Source organism: Prinia subflava, chromosome 13 (assembly GCF_021018805.1).
Source record: "Prinia subflava isolate CZ2003 ecotype Zambia chromosome 13, Cam_Psub_1.2, whole genome shotgun sequence".
In the NCBI taxonomy this organism is placed as follows: domain Eukaryota; kingdom Metazoa; phylum Chordata; class Aves; order Passeriformes; family Cisticolidae; genus Prinia; species Prinia subflava.
In genome coordinates this window covers 14,057,236-14,075,491 of record NC_086259.1, presented here as the reverse complement: position 1 = coordinate 14,075,491, position 18,256 = coordinate 14,057,236, and the positions used below count along the sequence as shown (strand labels likewise).

At 55.9% G+C, this 18,256-nt stretch overlaps 3 protein-coding genes and 1 non-coding gene across 4 annotated transcripts in view; 1 reads left to right on the top strand and 3 right to left on the bottom strand.

Annotated features, from left to right (window-relative positions):
• ATP6V0D1 (ATPase H+ transporting V0 subunit d1) overlaps positions 1 to 6,907 on the bottom strand; it is a 33,368-nt gene extending 26,461 nt beyond the window's left edge. Inside the window, exon 1 of the mRNA XM_063410913.1 lies at positions 6,725 to 6,907. Coding sequence (XP_063266983.1) covers positions 6,725 to 6,854 — 130 coding nt within the window. The 5' untranslated portion in view covers positions 6,855 to 6,907. The remainder of the gene's footprint in view (positions 1 to 6,724) is intronic.
• A 136-nt stretch (positions 6,908 to 7,043) lies between these two features.
• Positions 7,044 to 9,683, bottom strand: AGRP (agouti related neuropeptide). Its single transcript, XM_063410914.1, has 3 exons — positions 9,234 to 9,683; positions 8,842 to 8,936; positions 7,044 to 8,250 (listed from the first exon to the last, which is right to left on the bottom strand). The coding sequence occupies exons 1-3, from the start codon at positions 9,499 to 9,501 to the stop codon at positions 8,059 to 8,061; spliced, it is 555 nt and encodes a 184-aa protein (XP_063266984.1). The 5' UTR covers positions 9,502 to 9,683; the 3' UTR covers positions 7,044 to 8,058.
• Positions 9,684 to 11,855: 2,172 nt separating this feature from the next.
• Positions 11,856 to 17,958, top strand: LOC134557750 (SNF-related serine/threonine-protein kinase-like). The gene is made up of 7 exons (XM_063410980.1): positions 11,856 to 12,013; positions 12,909 to 13,531; positions 14,973 to 15,114; positions 15,281 to 15,493; positions 15,599 to 15,736; positions 15,886 to 16,372; positions 16,454 to 17,958. The coding sequence occupies exons 2-7, from the start codon at positions 12,943 to 12,945 to the stop codon at positions 16,724 to 16,726; spliced, it is 1,842 nt and encodes a 613-aa protein (XP_063267050.1). The 5' UTR covers positions 11,856 to 12,013; positions 12,909 to 12,942; the 3' UTR covers positions 16,727 to 17,958.
• A 52-nt stretch (positions 17,959 to 18,010) lies between these two features.
• Positions 18,011 to 18,083, bottom strand: TRNAK-UUU (transfer RNA lysine (anticodon UUU)). Its single transcript has one exon. It is a non-coding gene; the product is annotated as a tRNA-Lys (tRNA).
• Positions 18,084 to 18,256: the final 173 nt, after the last annotated feature.

The following is an 18,256-nucleotide window of genomic DNA, read 5'->3' as shown; positions in this document are numbered from 1 at the left end:
CCATGAAGGGGTTGTCCCCCCAACTCCACAGCACAAGAGCCAGCGCATTATGTTGCAACTGGAATAAGGGCCATGTTTATATAACATTTGGAATTCATTTTCACAAGGAAGGCCAGCCACAAACTGTAGGACTAAACTTTTCTGAATCTTTTAGCATCCAAGCAGACAAAATGGAACATATTTTCCAAAAATTGGACCGGATTTGTGAACCCTGACTCAGTGCATCCCACAGTGTATCAGTGCTTTACACCAGTCTGTCCTCCTCCAGCTGCTGGGCTGGCCACCAAGCCTTAGCCAAGAGGGTTTGGGAACTTTTAATAGGACTATTCACATGTCAAGCCTCTCAGATGAGAGCAAACTAATCCCGTGGTTTCACAAATCTGCTGCCAGAAGAGCTGTCCCAGTAGCATGGTTGCTAATACATGGACCCACTGCTGAGCAAGCCCCAAGCTCTCCACAAGTTCAGGTTCCTAACACAAGCTTAGACTGAGCTGGACTTGACCTCTGGCAGCAAGAGCAGCACTGTGGCAGGGCAGCTGCCAGAGATCCCACACGCTGCATGTCCATAAGACACTGGCAAGGCTTTTGCAGTGCCTCTCCCCCAGCTGCTGCTGAAAAGGAGGGAGAGGTGCACCTAGAGCCCAGCCCCTCTTGAGGAGCTCCTCCAGATATCGACCAACAGCAGCACACTGCCAATCCAATGATTGATTTTAAGAGATACATTTGCCTGTTTTGGCATTTCTCCAAGCAGTTCACACACTTTATGTAACAGACTGAGCCAGCATTTGGCAAGGGAGCACTTGAATGACCATAACACTTCTGTTCTCTCTCCTCCCCCACAAAACCTAGGAAATTATGGCCAGGTCACTACTCCCAGAAAGCTGCCTCATGCAAGAACACAACCATTTGTCAGAATGACAGCCTTTTTCAACTGGGTGGTAGTGCTTGGGATTACCATGACATGTACTTACAGCCACCTCCTATCAACTCTCAGATCAGGCCCTCTGGTTTTCGTGCAGCTGCCTGTACATGAGCCACAAACACAACCAGAGCTTAATTCAACACACTGCTGTGCCAACACATTGACATTTCAGATGACATCTTCACAAGAGACTTTATACCCACACTAATGCAACTATCCTCTCCTGCAAATTTGCTTTGACGTAACAAGGAGCCAAGACATTAGTCTGTCAGACATCTGTCAGTCAAAGCCCTTCTTGTAAGCCCTGCTCAGACAGAGTGATCCATGGCCCCATCAGCTCAGACTTTCAACTATTCCTCCTTTCCTGCTGTAACTGCATTGCAGAGCTTTGAATCAAGTTAAGGGCTCAAGCACTTCCAGGCAAGGATTGATGTGTCTTCTCATGCACAGGCACAGAATCAGCTTCTGCAACTTCTGAGCTGAACTGATGTTTTCACAAAAATTATCTGCTGTAACCCCAACATCTTCCTCCAAAGCACCTGGGGCCAGAACCGCCTATATAAAAAATTAAAATAGCATTTGCCATCTCCTAGGCTGGAGGCAATAAAGCAGCCGAGGGATTACACAGCAGCCTGCAGATGAGCCACATCGCCCACGTCTCCGTTCAGGAGACTGCAGCCATTACCATTTGCCTTGTTGATGTTTGTTTGGTCTATTTACAGCCATCTCAAGACACTCCTGAAGCTGATTCTCTGAAATCTTGCTCAAGAAGAACTCAGGGACCCTTTGTTCCTTGCAGAACTTAAGACCTTTCTTGTGGTTGCACACCACCAGCACTGATGTGCTACCTCTTCTCTGCTGTCAGGCAGCAAATTCATCTGAGCCACAGTCAGAGAGAAGCATCATCTTTGGCTCTTTTCTCCATTGGTATCTCACCTTTGACTTTTCACCAGTTTGAGATGGCCTCAGCACCAAAGAGCAGCCTCTGTTTCTAGCCCATCCCTTCCTGGGACTGAACTCACTCCACTCAGAGCTTCAAGCCCAGCACAGCCAGGTCATGTTCCATGAGAAGCCCCTTGCCCAAAAGGCAAGGTAACCCCTCCTCATCTGCCTGCACCCCCAGTAAGATTTTTTCCCCCTCCAAAAGCAGACTGCTCTAAAACACTCTGTAACCTCAGAAGTCCAGTGCAGGACATCAGCCTAGCACCTAGTGCAGGGGTTAAGGGAGAGGCAACAAATCACTCAGAAACTAAAACAAACAGGGCAGAAAACAGTCTTGTGCAGCAGGAGCCAACAGCTGAGGAAAAACAAGATGAAAGCACTGACAGGCTGCTGATCAGCAATACCTGCCAGGAAACCCAGACACCATCATCGTGTAACAAGGGTAGGACCCAAACACGGGCTGAAGCTGCACCAGGACTGAGACGCTGACTTCAGCGGCTGCTTGAAGTTCAGCTAGGAGAAGTTATGAAGCAGGTCTCTGCCTGGTAAAGGAGGCCAGAACAAACAGCAAAGAGCCTCTGCTGAACCCTGCAGGAAGCCAGTGACCACAGTGTTTGTTTGCCACCACGATCTAGCAGGCTATGGAAGTGCCATCATTCTTCCAATAAATGATGTTTTCTTGGAACTTGTTTTAACAGGACAGTTGAAGAAAGAGCCACAGCCCAGTGGTTACACCCGTACAGGATGCAGGACAAAGCACCGAGGACAGAACAGTATTTTGGACCCGGTTCTGTTGCTGCACAAGAAATTGGCATTCAGAGGGAATGGTCTGTATTTTCCTCAGGTCTCACCTTGTCTGAGACTGCCTCCTCTGGCAGGAAAAAGCTCTTGGGGCCAGGGGCCAGTCCTGCTGCACAGTCCCAGCACACAGGGGTCAGCTTTTCACACAGGGCTCCAAGATGTCAGGAGAGTGACAAATCATCATTGTGTGAATGACAATGAAAAGTGCCCATCACATTAAGGCCTGGCTTCTACACCAAAGCTCAGACTGAACCACTCTTGGAGCTCAGGACTGGCCCAAGCACGGCCACACCTCAGGACCATCAAGCGGCCTCTCCTTGCTTGGTAGTACAGTAAAGGAGCTGCACAGGAAAGGATCTATGCTGTTCCTCCTTCACACAGAATACCATGAGCTCCACCAAAAGCACTCTTGAAGTCAGTCTGGAGCTCTGCAACACCTCTATACAAAAGAGGACATGCTGCCCACATGGTTATGCTGAAAGAGAAGCCCAGTTCCAGCCCTCTTGAGGCCTAAATTCCAGGACTACAGTGATAAAATGGACAAGAGACAGGTAGCACACCCTTCCCTGCTCTTCCCTCAGTAAAAGGAGATGTGCTGAACACCTCCACGCAATGGCAGCCTGCAGGGGAGAAAAAGGATACTTGGCACAATGAAAACAAAAGCATATACTGCACGCAGCCTGGTGTACAGAAGACAAACTCCAGGGACAGATCCCATTCCTCCAGGTGAACACCACTGTTTCCATGGCATCCCAGTTCCCAGCTGTGCCAGCTGCACGGACGGAGGCACAAGCACCCACAGAGTGGTGGTGCTGAGATGCAGTCCCTGAAGTGGCCCACAAGCTTGTGCCAACTCCCTGCCACTCCTCAGCCTCATCACCCAGCCAGCAGGTGATCCATCCTGCTGCTGAATTTCACCCACCAATCACCTCTACAACACTGGCAGGTCACAAAAAAAGCAGCTTTCTACACTGCTGCTGTGGAAGCAAGAAGAAGTAGTAGGAATAGGAGGCTCGTGAACACTGACCTAAGGGTAAAGACATTCCTGGTTCAAGATGCTTTTGCACTTCTTGGACTCTGCATGCTTTTTGCAGAAGGGAGTTTTGCAGACCAACAGTAAAGCCAGTTGATAACCTGCATTCCAGTCCCAAAATGAACTCTGCTGCTTAAAAGCATCACCGCTGTTCAACTGCATCAGCAGCTTTCATTCTCCTGACAGAATATCAGACCTCTGACAGGCCACCACAGCTTGAGGAGCTGTAAATGACTCACCAATCTTTTGACAGTAGAAATCTGGGTGACTCCTAAGTTTGGTTGCCCCAAACAATTCCACTCAAGCATAGATCCATGCTCACAGCACTGGAGCAGGGGAAAGCAGCTCCAGGTCCTTCACTGACACCTTGTGTCAGAAGCAGGAACTGGATACAGCAGCGACCGCCAGGCAGGTTCCAAATGCTCCAAGCTCATGTGTACTGCACAGGGCCTCTGCTGAGAAACAACCAGAGCACCAGGACTTTTGGAGCTGAAAGAAGGGATTAAATGTGTTATTTCTAAAGGGTTTCATAGAAAGAGTAAACCAAAATAGTTCTCACATACACACCCTCAATCCTGGACATGTTTTTCTGCACTTCTTAAGGACAGCTCAGGAGCCTGCCTGACCACAGACAGCCCATTTGGCTCTCTGTTTCTGACTCAACAAGGGAGAGCTTGGATCAGGTTACCTTGTGATCAGACAAGCACAGGCAACAGGGGAATCACACAGAAAAGTGTGATTTCCTCCCTTCCAGCACTGCCAGCTTCAGTCCTGAAGCACACAAGTCAATTCCTTTATGCTTCCAGACTGATCTGGGCACAGCAGAGGGAGCAGCACTTCAGACCTGGAAGCACAACGTCCTCCAAGCAGCCAGGTACTCAATTCCCAGGGCCAGACCCAGAACAGCCTCGGTCCCTTAGGCTTTCTCTAGCCAAGGCAATCACTTGCTCCAGGACTGGGACTAACTGCAGAGCCAGACACGTGAGAGGCAGCAGCAAAGACAAAACAAAGAATAGGGAACAATGTATCAGTAATTTATGCCCCAGTACTTATTTTGGCTTCTAATACATCAGCCACTGCCTGAATTTACTGCAGACGAGCGTCTGGGAGAGAAAAAAACACGTTAAAAGTCTGTGAAGCGCAGAAAACAAGTACTGAAATGGGAAATTCAGGACTAAAAGGACAGAGGAAAGAAATTGTTTGGCCAGAGGCCTATGTAAGTAATAAAGAACAATGCTCCTTTGAAGAAAAGCACGCTAAGCAGGGACACGGCGAGCCAAGTGAAGGAGGAACAAGACTGGCAGTGAATTTAGAAGAGCCTTCAGGTTCTGAATGGAGCGTGACCAGGAGCACAGCAGCAGCTGCCACCAGAGAGCTGCTGGGGACAGAACAGCAACTACAGCATGACAAACACGCGGGAACTCCAACGTGACTCACTCCAAATGCAGCCAACATCACTCCAAGGGAGAACTAGGTTTAAGCAGGTTGGTTCAGAAACCAAGAAACGGAGAGAAAAGAGAAGCTCCAAGTACAGAAAGGCTCCAAAGAGGAACTTATCTGCAGGAAAGCGGGCAAAGTCACAGTTCAGAGCATGCTGAGACTTGTGACTAACAAGAGAGCAGAAGTCACTTCCACTTCTCTCTTTAGGCCCTGGGCTCCACAGCAGGAATGACAGCGACTGCTACAAAAAAAGAGCTTCTGTCCTAAGTAAAAATATACTAGGAATTTTTAAGGTAGAGACTGGGGCACAACAGAGCACTCTGTTCCCACTCTGTTGTTACCTGGAGGGAGAACTCCAGGTAATTTGCACCCAGGGTTCAGCTGGCCAGGGATTCATCTAAACTGTCAATGTACCACTCAGCAACGACTGTCTAGATAAAACTGATGCTTAACTAATTTTTTTAGAAGAAAGAATGATCCAACAATTATAGTTCCACTGATCAAAACAACCAGCATCTCTGGATACACACGTTTCTAGTTTATTTCAAGACAGGCCTGGTTTTAATCTTTATGGTTTGTGATCCAAGTTCTGCACACCAAAGAGTGAAAACTGCTAAGCAAGTCACTGATCAGTTTAGCACGAACAAATTAAGGTGATGAGCTGACCACAGGTGATCACAGAACTGCAGAATAGTTTGGGTTGGAAGGGAACTTCAAAGGCCATGTAGCGCAATTGCCTGCAATGAGCAGGGATTTCTTTAACTAGATCAGGTTGTTTAGAGCTCCATTCAACCTGGCCTTGAGCGTTTTCAAGAATGGGGCATCCACCACCTCTCTGGACAACCTGTGCTAGTGTTTCACCACCCTCATTGTAAAAAAAAAAAAAAAAGAAACTCACAGTTCTGCAAGTTTGTACACACTGATCTGGAAAAAAAGATGACAGCTACAAATCAGAATTAGCCTTGAAAGAGCTCAAGATCACAGGCAACAGGTAATTCACTGGTGAATTTACTCAGAGATGCACTAGACTTTTTTCCACTAGTGAGCCTTCAATAACAGCAGGCACTTTCCTAGGTGACCTAATTTCCTTAAAAACTAATAATGGATATAAGGGACCTTAGATTAGACCAATAACCTTACTCCAGGCCTTAAAAAGGCTTCCTGCCCTTTAGGGAGTGAAGGCACAAGCAAGTCTCACCAGCAATGCCTGTCAAAACGCACCAGGCTCCCAAAATCCGCAGGGCACAGCTACACGGCCACCTCAAGAAAGCAGTGGGAGACCAAGTTCCCTTCCACCGCTGCATCAGCTGCTGCAATCACTCGGCCGGGCTGACCGGGAAACTGAGTCAGCTGAGGCGGGGCGGGGGGACAGGACGGGACACCGACTGCGCTCTCAGCCATGGGGTGAAGAGGGAATAGCGCCTCATAAATGCCGCTATCGGCTCTTTTCCCCACTGCCAGGCAGACCCTCGCCTCCCCACAGCCCCTCACCATCTCCCCTCAGCCCACAGCCCGGACATTCCCCTCAGGATAGCGGGGGGGAGGGGGGCTGCTCCCGCTTGCCTCAGGCCTCTACCGCTACTCACCCTCCAAACTCTCGCATTGCACCAGGTTCACGTAGTCGCCTTGCCGGAGCACCCCCGCTTTAAAGCCGCGCACCAGCCCCTCCAGGTACCCGTTATCCACGTTAAAATAGAGCTCCGGGAAACACGACATGGCGGCAGCGACGAGACGGCAGCGCTACCGCCCGCCGCCTCACGTGACTGGCGGCGGGTCACGTGGCCGCGCCCCCTTCCCGGCAGCCATTGCGAGGCGGGAACGGCCTGAGGCGGTGGCGGCCGCCATTGCCCCGTGCCCGCCGAACCCTGCTCCGGCTGCCCAGCGCCGGGCCGGGGGCTCCCCTTCACTGCCCCTCAGCCACCGTGAGCGGTACCGGCAGGAGAAGGGTACACAAGCAAAGTTCACTGTGTCGCCGAGACACCGCTTCTACTAGTCGGGAAATACCTAGCTAGTTAAAGGGCTTTGCCAGGAGCTGCTCTGTAAAAAAAAAAAAAAAATTGTTTGATGTAAAGGTGGGATATGTCAAGGTTATCTTAAGGCAGGATGTTTTTTGATGTAAGACCTCTGTATATTTTCGCGCCTAATCAGGAAGAAAGGAGACCTGATCAGTGGAACAGGCAGCAGCCAGCACCCCTCACTCAAGAATATCCTGGAACAAGATTTAAGGATGTAGTAAGTCAAGAAATTCATATATGTCTGTATGTACATTGTTAACCTGATGAAATACTCGTGCTCCAGTTATCTTACAGCTGAATTGTCATCACTGTAACACTAAAAATCATGCCTGCTGGTCAAAAAGACCCTGCCCAGGTGAAGACCCTTCTCCTGAGCATAAATTACCCAGAGTTATGTGATAGCTATGGAAATTACTAAACATAATAGTGGAGCTGTGCTCGAGAAATTACTAACCCCGAACTTCTCAGTGTGAATACTGGCAGGGAAATCCCGCTGAGGTGTGCTGGATTTGTGGAATGGCACCGAGCACCCGGGCTGGGGCAGCTCTGAAATAAACAATCGATGTTTCTCTGGAGCGTGTCACTGTCAGCTCGGTGCACACCAGGGGACGAACCCGATTTTGTGGGTAACAGCAGCATAGCCAGAACATCACCTGGGGTACCCCTGCTGTTGAAACACCTCTTGTGTGGCCAGGAAAGGCACATCTGGTTTGCCATAGATGTGTCAGCTGTGCTCAGCTTAGCACAGGCCACCCTCGCCTTGCTGCCACTCCCTCTCCCCTGAGAGCCCGAGCGGACACATCACACCGTCCCCACTCTGCGGTGGCTTTTGCAAAGGGCTGGTTTATTGGAGCTGCAGGGAAGGAGGCACACACAGCGGCGAGGAGCTGGCAGCCCCACGGGCGCTAGTTCTTGCCGCAGGGGAAGCTGGTGCTGATCTTCCTGCAGTAGCAAAAGGCGTTGAAGAAGCGGCAGTAGCAGGTGGCACAGGGGTCACAGCACGGGATCTGGTGGCCGAGGCAGGACTCCAGCAGCCGGACACAGCGGCGGGGGGAGCGCTCCTCACGGCCCTCAGCTTGCAGTTCTGTGGATGATGCCTGCAGGGAGAGAGGAGGAAGAGCACGGGAAGATCTGGTCCTGGACCACTGTGCCAGCAATAAAGAACTGCATGGGAGAGAACCAAGAGTGGCTGCTGAAACCTGGCATTGCCAGCGGCAGAGGCTTCTGTGGTGTTCAACTCCGGGCTCTATTTTCTGTTGGAAATCACTGCTGAGCCCTGTGGACTCTGCTGGCATTGCTGCCTCATCCACACATTTATTTTGAAGCTCAGCCTGGACTTTAGCAAACAGTGCTGTGCCTACTGCCCAAACAGAAGCACCAGGGGCTGAGCCAGGCAACACAGGGCACTGCCCTACAAGCTCCTGCTCTGCAGAGGTTTCTTGGGCTGCACTTGAGGTTAATTAAATGGATTACAGGAGCACAGGCTTGGACCACTCTTCTTTGAGTGCTGGAGCCCTTTGCAGGTCTGGGCAGCCTCAGCTCCCCAGGTGATGGACAGATAGTCCCATCCCAGGCAGCACCGTGCTGGGCTCCAAACCCCCCCCAGCCCCAGGGACACAGAGAAGGCTGCTGTGGCCTCAGGCTGCCCTGCTCTTAGGGGTGTTGTAAGAAAGCTCAGGGAGCCATACCTGTTGTTCCAGCAGGCTGCCTCTCTGCACAAGGTCACCATCAGCTTCTTGGACAGCCAGGGCCATCTGCTCAAACCCCAGCCTTGGGAGAGCTCCTGCAGGATACAGAGAGGCCGGACAAGGAGGCTGCTAGAGGGTCAGCTCTGATTATTCTCTCTTTGCGTGTCCCCACAAAAAAAAAAGACCCCACTCCCTGTGGGCTGCCAGGCTGCTCTCACTAGCCAGGGCCAGGAGAAGCGGTGCTGCTTTAAGGGGCAGGGCCAGGAGAAGCGGTGCTGCATTAAGGGGATCCCCTATCTCTGGGTGAGGGATCCCTAGTTCAGTTTTGGGGCTGTGGGTTTTCCAGGAGCAGCTGGTGGGGTCAGTGAAGAGCAGGCGGCCCCAGGACTCACCTGCCGGCTCCGCAGACACCTCCTTGCCTTTCCTCTGCAGGCTGCCGTGGCGGGCTCTGTCCGCCCCCTCCAGCCCACCGCTCACCTTCTGCAGGTGGCCGCAGCTGAGGTCAGCGGTCCTGAGATCCAGGGCAGCCTGGATCCCCTGCAGCAGCCCACAGCACAGCAGCAGCACGTTCAGCATGGTCCTGGGGGACAACCTGTGCACAGGAGCCTGGCCAGCATCAGCCCACCTGCTGGCAGCCCGGCCTGTCCCCTCTGCTGCCATCACCCCCCCGCCACCCCGAGAAGTGCTGTGTCAGCGAGGGGCAGCCTCTGCCAGCACAGCCACCACCCCCAGCTGTTTGTGCCCTTGGACTTGAGAGCCTTTTTTGGGCCCACAGGCACCTGGGAGCAGGAGCCCCCAAAGCTCTCAGATGTGCTGTGGGGCACATGTGAGCACATTCATGATCTCCCCACAGAAGGGGGTGACCAGCAGTGTGTGGCCAAAACATCGGACACGGCTCCTGCCAAGCTCTGAGCCTGGAAGTGCCACTAGAATCTGCATACTGGGCAGGGAGATGGACCACAACACACACAGCTGGGGGACAGGAGAAGCTGCAGGGTCAGGCTGTGGGCTTTGGGAGCCTGAAGGCTTTAAAAAGTAGGTGACCTCTTAGGGAGCCAGGAGGTGGTATCCCAGTTGCTGCTGTCAGCCAAATCCTGGGAAATCCTGTGCCTGCTACTTGGACTGAAGCCTTGAGGTTCCAAACCTGGCTCCAGCAGCCCAATGCTGGCCAATCCTGATCTCCCCATCCCACAAAAGCACCCAGCTCTTTGCTGGGAGAGAGCCCTCTGCAGTGTGCCACAGCCATGGGCATCACACCCCGCCCGCTCCCAAGACCCTTCCCAGGGTAAGCACTGACCTCTCGGAGCAGAGAGGGGGATTGCTGTCCGCTGCTCCACTGAGCTTGCTGGAGGCGCCACTACCGCTCTCTGTGTCACTGTCCTCCTCTCCACATGTTTACTGGGATTTATATTGGCTTTTTATTAATTAAGTGCTGCAGCCACATGACTTCACTAACTACCAGGTAGGTGGGAGTCACTGGAAAACGGGCTTTGTCTGGGTAGAGAGGCAGCCAGTGGGGTGATGCATGGGAGGGGGGACTCCTGCCTTATGCCTTGCACAGCTGCAGGGAGGAGCAGATCCCTGTTAGCTCCAAACTCCCAGGTTTCTTGGAAGTAATCCCCACTGTCCTTGCAGGCCATTTCCCTTTCCAGCACCAAGGCTGCAGCCTGAGTACATCTCCTAATTCCCAAATACAGAAATAACACGGCTACAGGCTCCTCACCAAAACCATGCCAAGCCTGACTGGTTTCCAAAGGGAATGTTGCCTATCTGTATCTCCTGGCAAGCATCCACTTACAGTGCAGAGCCTCTGGAAGTCCTCCAGCTCCTGACCACATACCATCTGCAGATCCTCCAGGCTTCCACCTCTGCTAACTGCATCTGTTACTCATGTCTCGTTTGGAAAACCTGCATCTCCCCAGAGCCAGGCTCCTTTGGGGAACACTTATGGCCTTGAGTAGCTTCAGCCCTGCAAGGAATTGGGGGAATAAGACATAATAGGAAGGGTTCAGCAGGCTCTGCCATACCCATCCAGGGAAGGCTGACTGCCCAGGCTGTGCCCTCACCAGGCTGTTCCTAGACCAGGAGGACCCCCCAGGCCTCCCAGCACATCCCCAGCAAAGTGTGAGCCACTGCTTCTGGCTGCAGCACCACCTCTGGAGCTCTTTGCAGGCTTCCTCTGCTCCTGCATCCCCTGTCCCGGCATGGTCTGACTCCTGCTGCATTTGAGGGACAAGCTGAGCAGGTACAGGACCAGTGATCTGCTCATCTGCCGTGTGTTATTTTCTCCAGTTGCAAGAGGCTGCTGGAAACACCACCCATCTGGGTCCCTCAGTGCACAACACCCCGTCAGGATCCCCTGCCGCAGCACCTGGATGCCTCCTGCACCCCACCTGCCTGGACAAACTCATCTTGGCTGAGAGGCAGGTTTGGGAGCCCTTTCCATTCCCAAGGCCCAGGCGGGTGCCGAGTGCCCGCTGCCCGGGTCCCCGCTGCCAGCAGCCCCCGCGCGGAGCCCTCAGCGCAGCTCATTAGGGCCTGTTTGCAGCCGCGGGCCGGGACTTCTGGGAAGGCATTAGCGGGAACGAGGGCGGCCGCGCTGAGAGCTTTTTAATCTGCAGCAGCAACATCTGCTTTGTGCGCATCCCGATGGCCAGTAACGAGCTAAATGAGGCGGCCGGCTGCTCGCCGGGCCGCTTCCAGGAAAAGACGGCTTAAAGCCAGGGGGAAAGGGGGGCCGGGGCTGCGCTCCCGGCTCGATGGTTCGGGCTCTAGCGAGAGTGGGAGCGGGCGATGGAGTGGGTCAGTGGCACAGCAGAGATGCCCGTGAGAGGGCATCCCGGGCAAGAGCCCCCAACGGCGGGACCCTGCGGAGACAAGCCCGGGCTGGGGGTTCTCCCTCTCCTCCTGGAAGCATCCAGGCAGGCAGGCGGCTCATTTAGCTCATCACCAGCCCTCGTTACTGCCAAGGCCATCCGAGTCCCCGCTACCCCAAACAGGCAGTAAGGAGTCGGGCCGCGGGAGCTGCCTGTCAGGAGGTGCGATGAGCACCGCCCGGGCATCAGCCCCGCCGGGCCGGGCCCTTTAAGGCGCGATCCCGGAGCAGCCCTGACGTCAGCGGGGCGGGCGCGCTCGGGCACCGCAGCCCCGGCGGTCGCAGCTCCGCGCCCCGGTGAGTGCGGCTCCGCTGGGGCGCACCGGGTGACAGGGGCTGGGGTGGGTATCGGGGTGCCCGGGGCGCTGGAGGGGGAGCAAGGAGGTGCCCGGGGTGCTGAGGTCTGGAGGTGAGGGCTTGGCGGTTGCACGGATGTTGGGGATTGGAGATGGGGATACGGGAGTGACAGGGGTGCTGGAGACCTGAAGGTTAGTGTTATGGTGGTGGCTCGGAGTGCTGGAGGCTGGAGATGGAGGTATGGGGGTGCCCAGAAGTGCTGGGTAGTAGAGGTGAGCATATTGGAGTAGCCAGGATGCCGAATACCTGGAGGTTGGTATTATTGGGGTGCCCAGGATGCTGGGGTCTGGGAGTATGGGGTGACAGCAGTGCTGGCAATTTAGAGGTAGGGGTATGGAGTGCTCAGGCTGCTGGGAACCAGGAGAGAAGGGGTATGGGACTGTTTCAGGGTGATGAGGGGCTGGAGTCAGGAGTATTGGGGTGCCCAGAGTGCTGCAGTTCTGGACACCTGGAGGACAGGATATCAGGATGTCCTGGGGATCTGGGAAGTAGAGGGATATATCAGGATGTCCAGGTTGTTTGGAACTGAAAGGAGGGTGTTGGAGTGCATAAGATGCTGGGGACCTGGATGTGGGGATTATGGAGTGCCCTAGGATACTCTGGAGATGGAAGATGGAAGTATTGAGATCTCCAAAGTACTAGGAAGCGGAAACAGAAATGCAGATAGGGGTCCAGGTCCTGGGATGGGGACTATGAGGTGGAATGTCAGGAGTGCCCAGGCTGCTGGGGACCCGATGTCCTTGGCACTGCTGGTGTCAGTGGTGCTGGGGGAGCTGCTGTTCGGGAGCACCCTGTCCCTCAGGCCACATTGCTCAGCATCTCCTCCCTGGCACAGCGCCTGATGCCTGTCCCCACCTGACGACATCGCCATGGCCGGGGCACAGGGCTGCGGCGAGGGCAAGATCGCGGGGCTCTATGACCTGGAGCGCACGCTGGGCAAGGGCCACTTCGCAGTGGTGAAGCTGGCCCGGCACGTCTTCACCGGGCAGCGCGTGGCCGTGAAGGTGATCGACAAGAGTAAGCTGGCGGGGGAGGCGGCGGGGCAGCTCCTGCAGGAGGTGCGCTGCATGAAGCTGGTGCAGCACCCCAACGTGGTGCGCCTCTACGAGGTCATCGACACCCATGCCAAGCTCTACCTCATCCTGGAGCTGGGCGACGGCGGGGACATGTTTGACCACATCATGCGGCACGAGGGCGGCCTGGCCGAGCCGCGCGCCAAGCACTACTTTGCCCAGATTGTCCACGCCATCTCCTATTGCCACAAGCTCCACGTGGTGCACCGTGACCTCAAGCCCGAGAACGTGGTCTTCTTCCAGGAGCAAGGGGTGGTCAAACTCACTGACTTTGGCTTCAGCAACCGCTTCCAGCCCGGAAAGATGCTCACCACGAGCTGCGGCTCCCTGGCCTACTCGGCACCAGAGATCCTGCTTGGGGATGAGTACGATGCCCCGGCTGTTGGTAAGGGTGCCCTGGGGACCTGCCTCCCTCCTGTCCCTTGCCTGGAGCATGGTCCTGCCAGCTGGGTACCACCTCCCACTTGGCCCCTTACACTAGGAGCACACGGTGGCACTGCTGTCCCTGCAAGGAGCAAGCCTGTCCCTTGGGTGCTTGGCTGCTCAGCCCTGCCCTGCCACAGCAGGGTCCTCCCCAGCATCCACAGAGATCCCATCGAGTCATGGTTGCTGGAGAGGGGAAAAAGCCCAAGCAGGCTGTGAGCCTGGCGTGGCAGCCGCCAGGAGAAGCAGTGTGAGGATACAGCTGCCAGCAATCTGGCGCTGGTGGTTATTTGGCAGGGTGAGGCCGGAAGGAAATCTGCTCGGGATGCCGCTGTTTGGGTGGAGGAGCTCCGAAAGTTTCCTTTGCTCCATCCCCGCCCTGAAAACCACTTCCTCCCTGTGGCTCCCAGTGCATTTCCTCCCCTGGCCAGGGTGCAGGGGTCTGGGGAGATTGTCCCAGGGCACAGGGAGCTGGGCTGGGGGCTCCAAGAGGCTCTGCTGTGACAGAGGGGATGTGGGAGGGAAGCAGGATCCAAGCTGGCTGGCTGGCTGGAATTAGGGCAGGAGGATTTAGCAAAGCAAAACATGAGCCCTTAAAGGCAAAAGCTCAGCGTTGGCTCAGGGAAAGGCGGATCCTGAGCTGAGAACAGGGATAGCTTATGGAGGCGGTAGAAAAATAAGCTGGTGGCGCTGCAAAGGGAAATGAAGGGAGAAAACCGACGCAGATGAGAAATTTTCAAACACTTGACTTAAGCAGCTGAAGGTATTAACAGAGCGCCCCAGGGCGTGCTCAGCATCCTAAACCCGCACATCTGCAGGAATTTGTGTTCTGGGCAGGAGGAGCCAGTGAAGATGCTTCTGGCTCTGTCTGTGTCCCCAGGATAGGGCAGCGACCCTGCTCCAGCTGATCCCCATGGAGCTGGAGAGCCCAGATCGGTTCTGTGTCCTTCTCTGATCACTGTAGTGTCTCCTAAAGCACAGCCCAGTGCCAGGATGGTTGTGGTGGGGTTTGGGAATCAGGAAGCTGAGGAATGACATAGAACAGTGCCATGGGTGGGTGTGTGATGGGGGGAGCAGGGAGGGGGGGAAAGCTGAGGGCTGGCCTTCCTGTCCCTGCCTGGACAAAAGGTGATAACACCTCAACTACTTTGGTGAAGTCCCCTGAGACCTGATTGGATGTGGTGATGGGAAGGTCCTTCCCTGCCTTTAGTGAGAATATTGTCCCTCTGTCCACCAGTCAAGACCTGGGAGCTGTTACCTCCAAGGAACATCCCCACGAGCACTGATCTCTGCTAGAGCAGCACAGAGGGGCTGGTAGAGTAGCCCCACCCCGGGTCCCTGGGGTGGGGAATCTCCTGGGCTATGGTGAGTGCAACCTGAACTGCTGCTGCTGCTTCTTGCAGACATCTGGAGCCTGGGAGTAATCCTCTACATGCTGGTGTGCGGCCACCCCCCCTTCCAGGAGGCCAACGACAGCGAAACTCTCACCATGATCATGGACTGCCGCTACACCATTCCCCCGCACGTGTCGGCACAGTGCGCTGAGTGAGCAAAGCCCCTCACTGTACCCCCAGACCCCAACGTGCTGTCCCCGGGGGGGGTGCCCCAGCCCTGGCAATGCCTGGGAGCTGAGGTGGGAAGAGCAGGCAAAGCTGCTTGCTTTGTGCTTCACGCAGTGCTGCACGGTTGCAATGTCACTCCTTTCCCCCAGTCTCATCTCCAGGATGCTGCAGCGGGACCCGAAGCAACGGGCGTCCCTGGAGCAGATCGAGGGCCACACGTGGCTGCAGGGGGTGGACCCGTCCCCTGCCAGCCGCTCCCTGCTGCCCCTCACGTCCCACAAGCGCGTGTCTGAGGAGGAGCACGAGATCATCCTCCAGGCCATGATCTGCGGGAACATCGCGGACCGGGACACCATCCAGGAGTGAGCGACGGATGCGCGGGTGGGAGCCCCAGTGAGGGGCTCTGGGGGTCCCTCCCACCGAGCACATCCCTTGTGTGCTGATGCAACTCCCTTGGTCCCACACAGGGCGCTGGAAGCCGATCGCTACAACCACATCACGGCCACATATTTCCTGCTGGCAGAGAGGATGCTGCGGGAGAAGCAGGAGAAGCAGGGCCACCGCCTCAGTCTCGTTTACAACCTGGCCAAGGAGGTACAGAGCAGGTGAGCCCCCCTGCTGCCCCCTGTCCTGTGCACCCCTCCCCACCATCCTGGGTCCCCAGTGCAGGGTCTCGGCCAGTTCTCTGTCCTTTTCCTTGTCACAGCCCTTGTGATACCCAGCTGGGTACTGACACCTCTGTCCCCTTTCTCAGGCCCAACCTGTCAGACACATTTGGCTCCGTGGGCAGCGCCGGCAGCCTGCTGCCCTTCCCGGAGACAGGCGGCCTCCCCGGGGGCTCCCGGCTGCCCCCAGGAGGGGACATCGGCGGCCGGCAGCCCACCGGGACCCTGCTGAAGGTCCCTGCCGTTGACACCACCATCACCAAGAGCACCCCGGCCCTGCAGCAGATCTGTGAGGAGGAAGAGGAGGACGAGGAGGAGGAGGAGAGGCCCAGCGCAATGGAGAGGAAGAGCAGCTCTCTGAACCAGGAGCAGATGCGAGCCTTCCTGCGCGCCCACCGCCCGCCCGGCCGCGGGGAGGTCTGGGGGCCGGGGGTGGAGCTGGGGGGCCGGGGCGGGCGCTCGGGAGTGGCCTGGGCTGGGAAGGGAGGCAGCGGGAGCCGGGGTCCCCAGGCGTTGCGGGGAAATGGAGCTGAGCCGCCAAGGAGGGAGGAGGACACAGAGCCTGGGGGCTCCTCAGCAGAGTTCCCCAAGGAAAGGGGAGCTGTCCTGTCACCCCAGAGCAGCTCGGCTGGAGTTCCCCAGGTGTTGGGGGCAGAGACAACTCCTGCCACGCTCCCGAGTCCTGCAGACACGTCTCCAGGGCAGGGGGAACAGATCAGCCCGGCCCAGCAGTCGGTGGAGAGTTCAGGCCCTGAAGGGGGCGCGGAGAGTGTGATCAAGCTGGACCCGGGCAAGAGCAAGGGAGGCAGCCTGCGGGACAGGCTCCTGCAGTTCCCGCTCTGCGAGAAAGCCCTGGCCTTCAAACTGCGGCCGGGCTCCAAGGAGAGCCTCCTGTCACTGGGGCAGTTCAACTGCTGCCATGTCATTTAAGGCCCCGGGACTGACCCTGCTGTGGGCTCTGGGAGGGCGCCCACTCCTCTGCCTTTGGTCTGTGGTGGCTGTGGGGCTAGTGGGTGGCACAGTGCCCTTGCTTTGTCACCCGTGGTGGCCACCCTGCCAGCACCCACCCCTGGAACCCGCTGTGACAGACCATCCCCCAAACAGCCTGCCCAGGGTGAAGCGGACTGGGGTCCATCCCCGCACTGGCCAGTGTGTCCCAAAACGTCTGGGACAGCTCCATGACCCTGCCGGAATGGGATGGACCACGACATTTTTTTAACTACTAGAAATAATTTTTTAAAATAGTATATTTTAATGTAATTAAATAGAGATTGCTATATTCCCCCCATATCCCCCAGTGCCCCAGCCCCACAGTGTGCATGGCCCGGGGCTGGGCTGTCCTGCCTGCAGCCCCCCCGCCAGCCCTGGCCGGGGCCAGGCACAGCCTGGCCTGTGACCCCAGGCTGTCCCCTGGGCCCTCCCTGCAAATAAGCTTCCTATTTATTATCTCTTTGTTTTCTTGCTGGCAAGAAATGAATGACGACGGAGGCATGGGCCGGAGCTCGGCCTGAGCCGTGGCGCATGTGCGTGGAAGGATTGGAGCCACCAGGAAGCAAAGTTTGTCAGGACAATAAAATAAGCTCGTGGGTTGATGTGGGTGCAGTGTCGTTGCAAAAACATCACTGTCCTCTCTGTCAGGGGACCAGGGGTGGCTTCCCTGGCAGCAGGGGTGGCTTTAAGGGAGCAGCCTGAGCTGAGGTGGGCAGAGGCCCAGAATGGAGGCAGGGCAGCCACAGATGGCAGTAAGGACTGGGATGATGAGCACCCAAAGGTGAGAGAAGACCTGAGCATGCCAGAAAGAGCAGGTGGAGGGTGGTGCACATCCCCATGAGAGTCAATTGCACTCAGCTTCAGGGTGCCCCTATAGCTTCCCCCAGTCTCAGCCTGGAGCCACCCCTGAGCCCTCAATTTCACACCCAGCCCAGACTTCCTTCTCTCTAGCTCTGCTATTCCTCTTCTCTTCATCCTCCTCCCTCCTTTCAGGTGTGCCACCGATAGCTCCCTTGTCTGTCCTCATCATCCAACATGAGATGAGTACTGGGTGGTTGTAGGGACGGAGCAGTGCTGTGTGGGTATCAGGTGGGAGTTGGTGAAAGGAAAAGAAGAGAGGGGATGCCTTGAGAACCCTGCAGCCCCCACGGGGCCCCAGCAGCAGGAGGGGCCGGCTGCTCCTGCCCACAGGCTCCCTTTCTTTATTCTAAAGGATAAAACATCCACCTGAACAGGGGCTTGAACCCTGGACCCTCAGATTAAAAGTCTGATGCTCTCCCAACTGAGCTATCCAGGCTCACATTTGGGCTTGGGGGGGGGGGGGCCATGTCTGTCACAGCCGGGGAGACCCCGCTTTGCTGCAGCATTGCGGGGACACTGTGGGGACCCACTCGGTATTTCCCACTCCCGCGCCACCCCAACGCGGCTGCCAGGGCAGGCCAGACTGGACACCGGACTGCCGGGAATCTC

What these genes read in the sequence shown, in the direction of transcription:
- AGRP (XM_063410914.1), bottom strand. Translation starts at nt 9,501, where the DNA reads ATGGCAGCAGAGGGGACAGGCCGGGCTGCCAGCAGGTGGGCTGATGCT. An exon ending in GGTGTCTGCGGAGCCGGCAG is followed by an intron (nt 8,937 to 9,233) that starts GTGAGTCCTGGG and finishes TGTATCCTGCAG; the next exon opens with GAGCTCTCCCAAGGCTGGGG. An exon ending in GCAGCCTGCTGGAACAACAG is followed by an intron (nt 8,251 to 8,841) that starts GTATGGCTCCCT and finishes CTCTCCCTGCAG; the next exon opens with GCATCATCCACAGAACTGCA.
- LOC134557750 (XM_063410980.1), top strand. Translation starts at nt 12,943, where the DNA reads ATGGCCGGGGCACAGGGCTGCGGCGAGGGCAAGATCGCGGGGCTCTAT. An exon ending in GTACGATGCCCCGGCTGTTG is followed by an intron (nt 13,532 to 14,972) that starts GTAAGGGTGCCC and finishes TGCTTCTTGCAG; the next exon opens with ACATCTGGAGCCTGGGAGTA. An exon ending in GTGTCGGCACAGTGCGCTGA is followed by an intron (nt 15,115 to 15,280) that starts GTGAGCAAAGCC and finishes CCTTTCCCCCAG; the next exon opens with TCTCATCTCCAGGATGCTGC.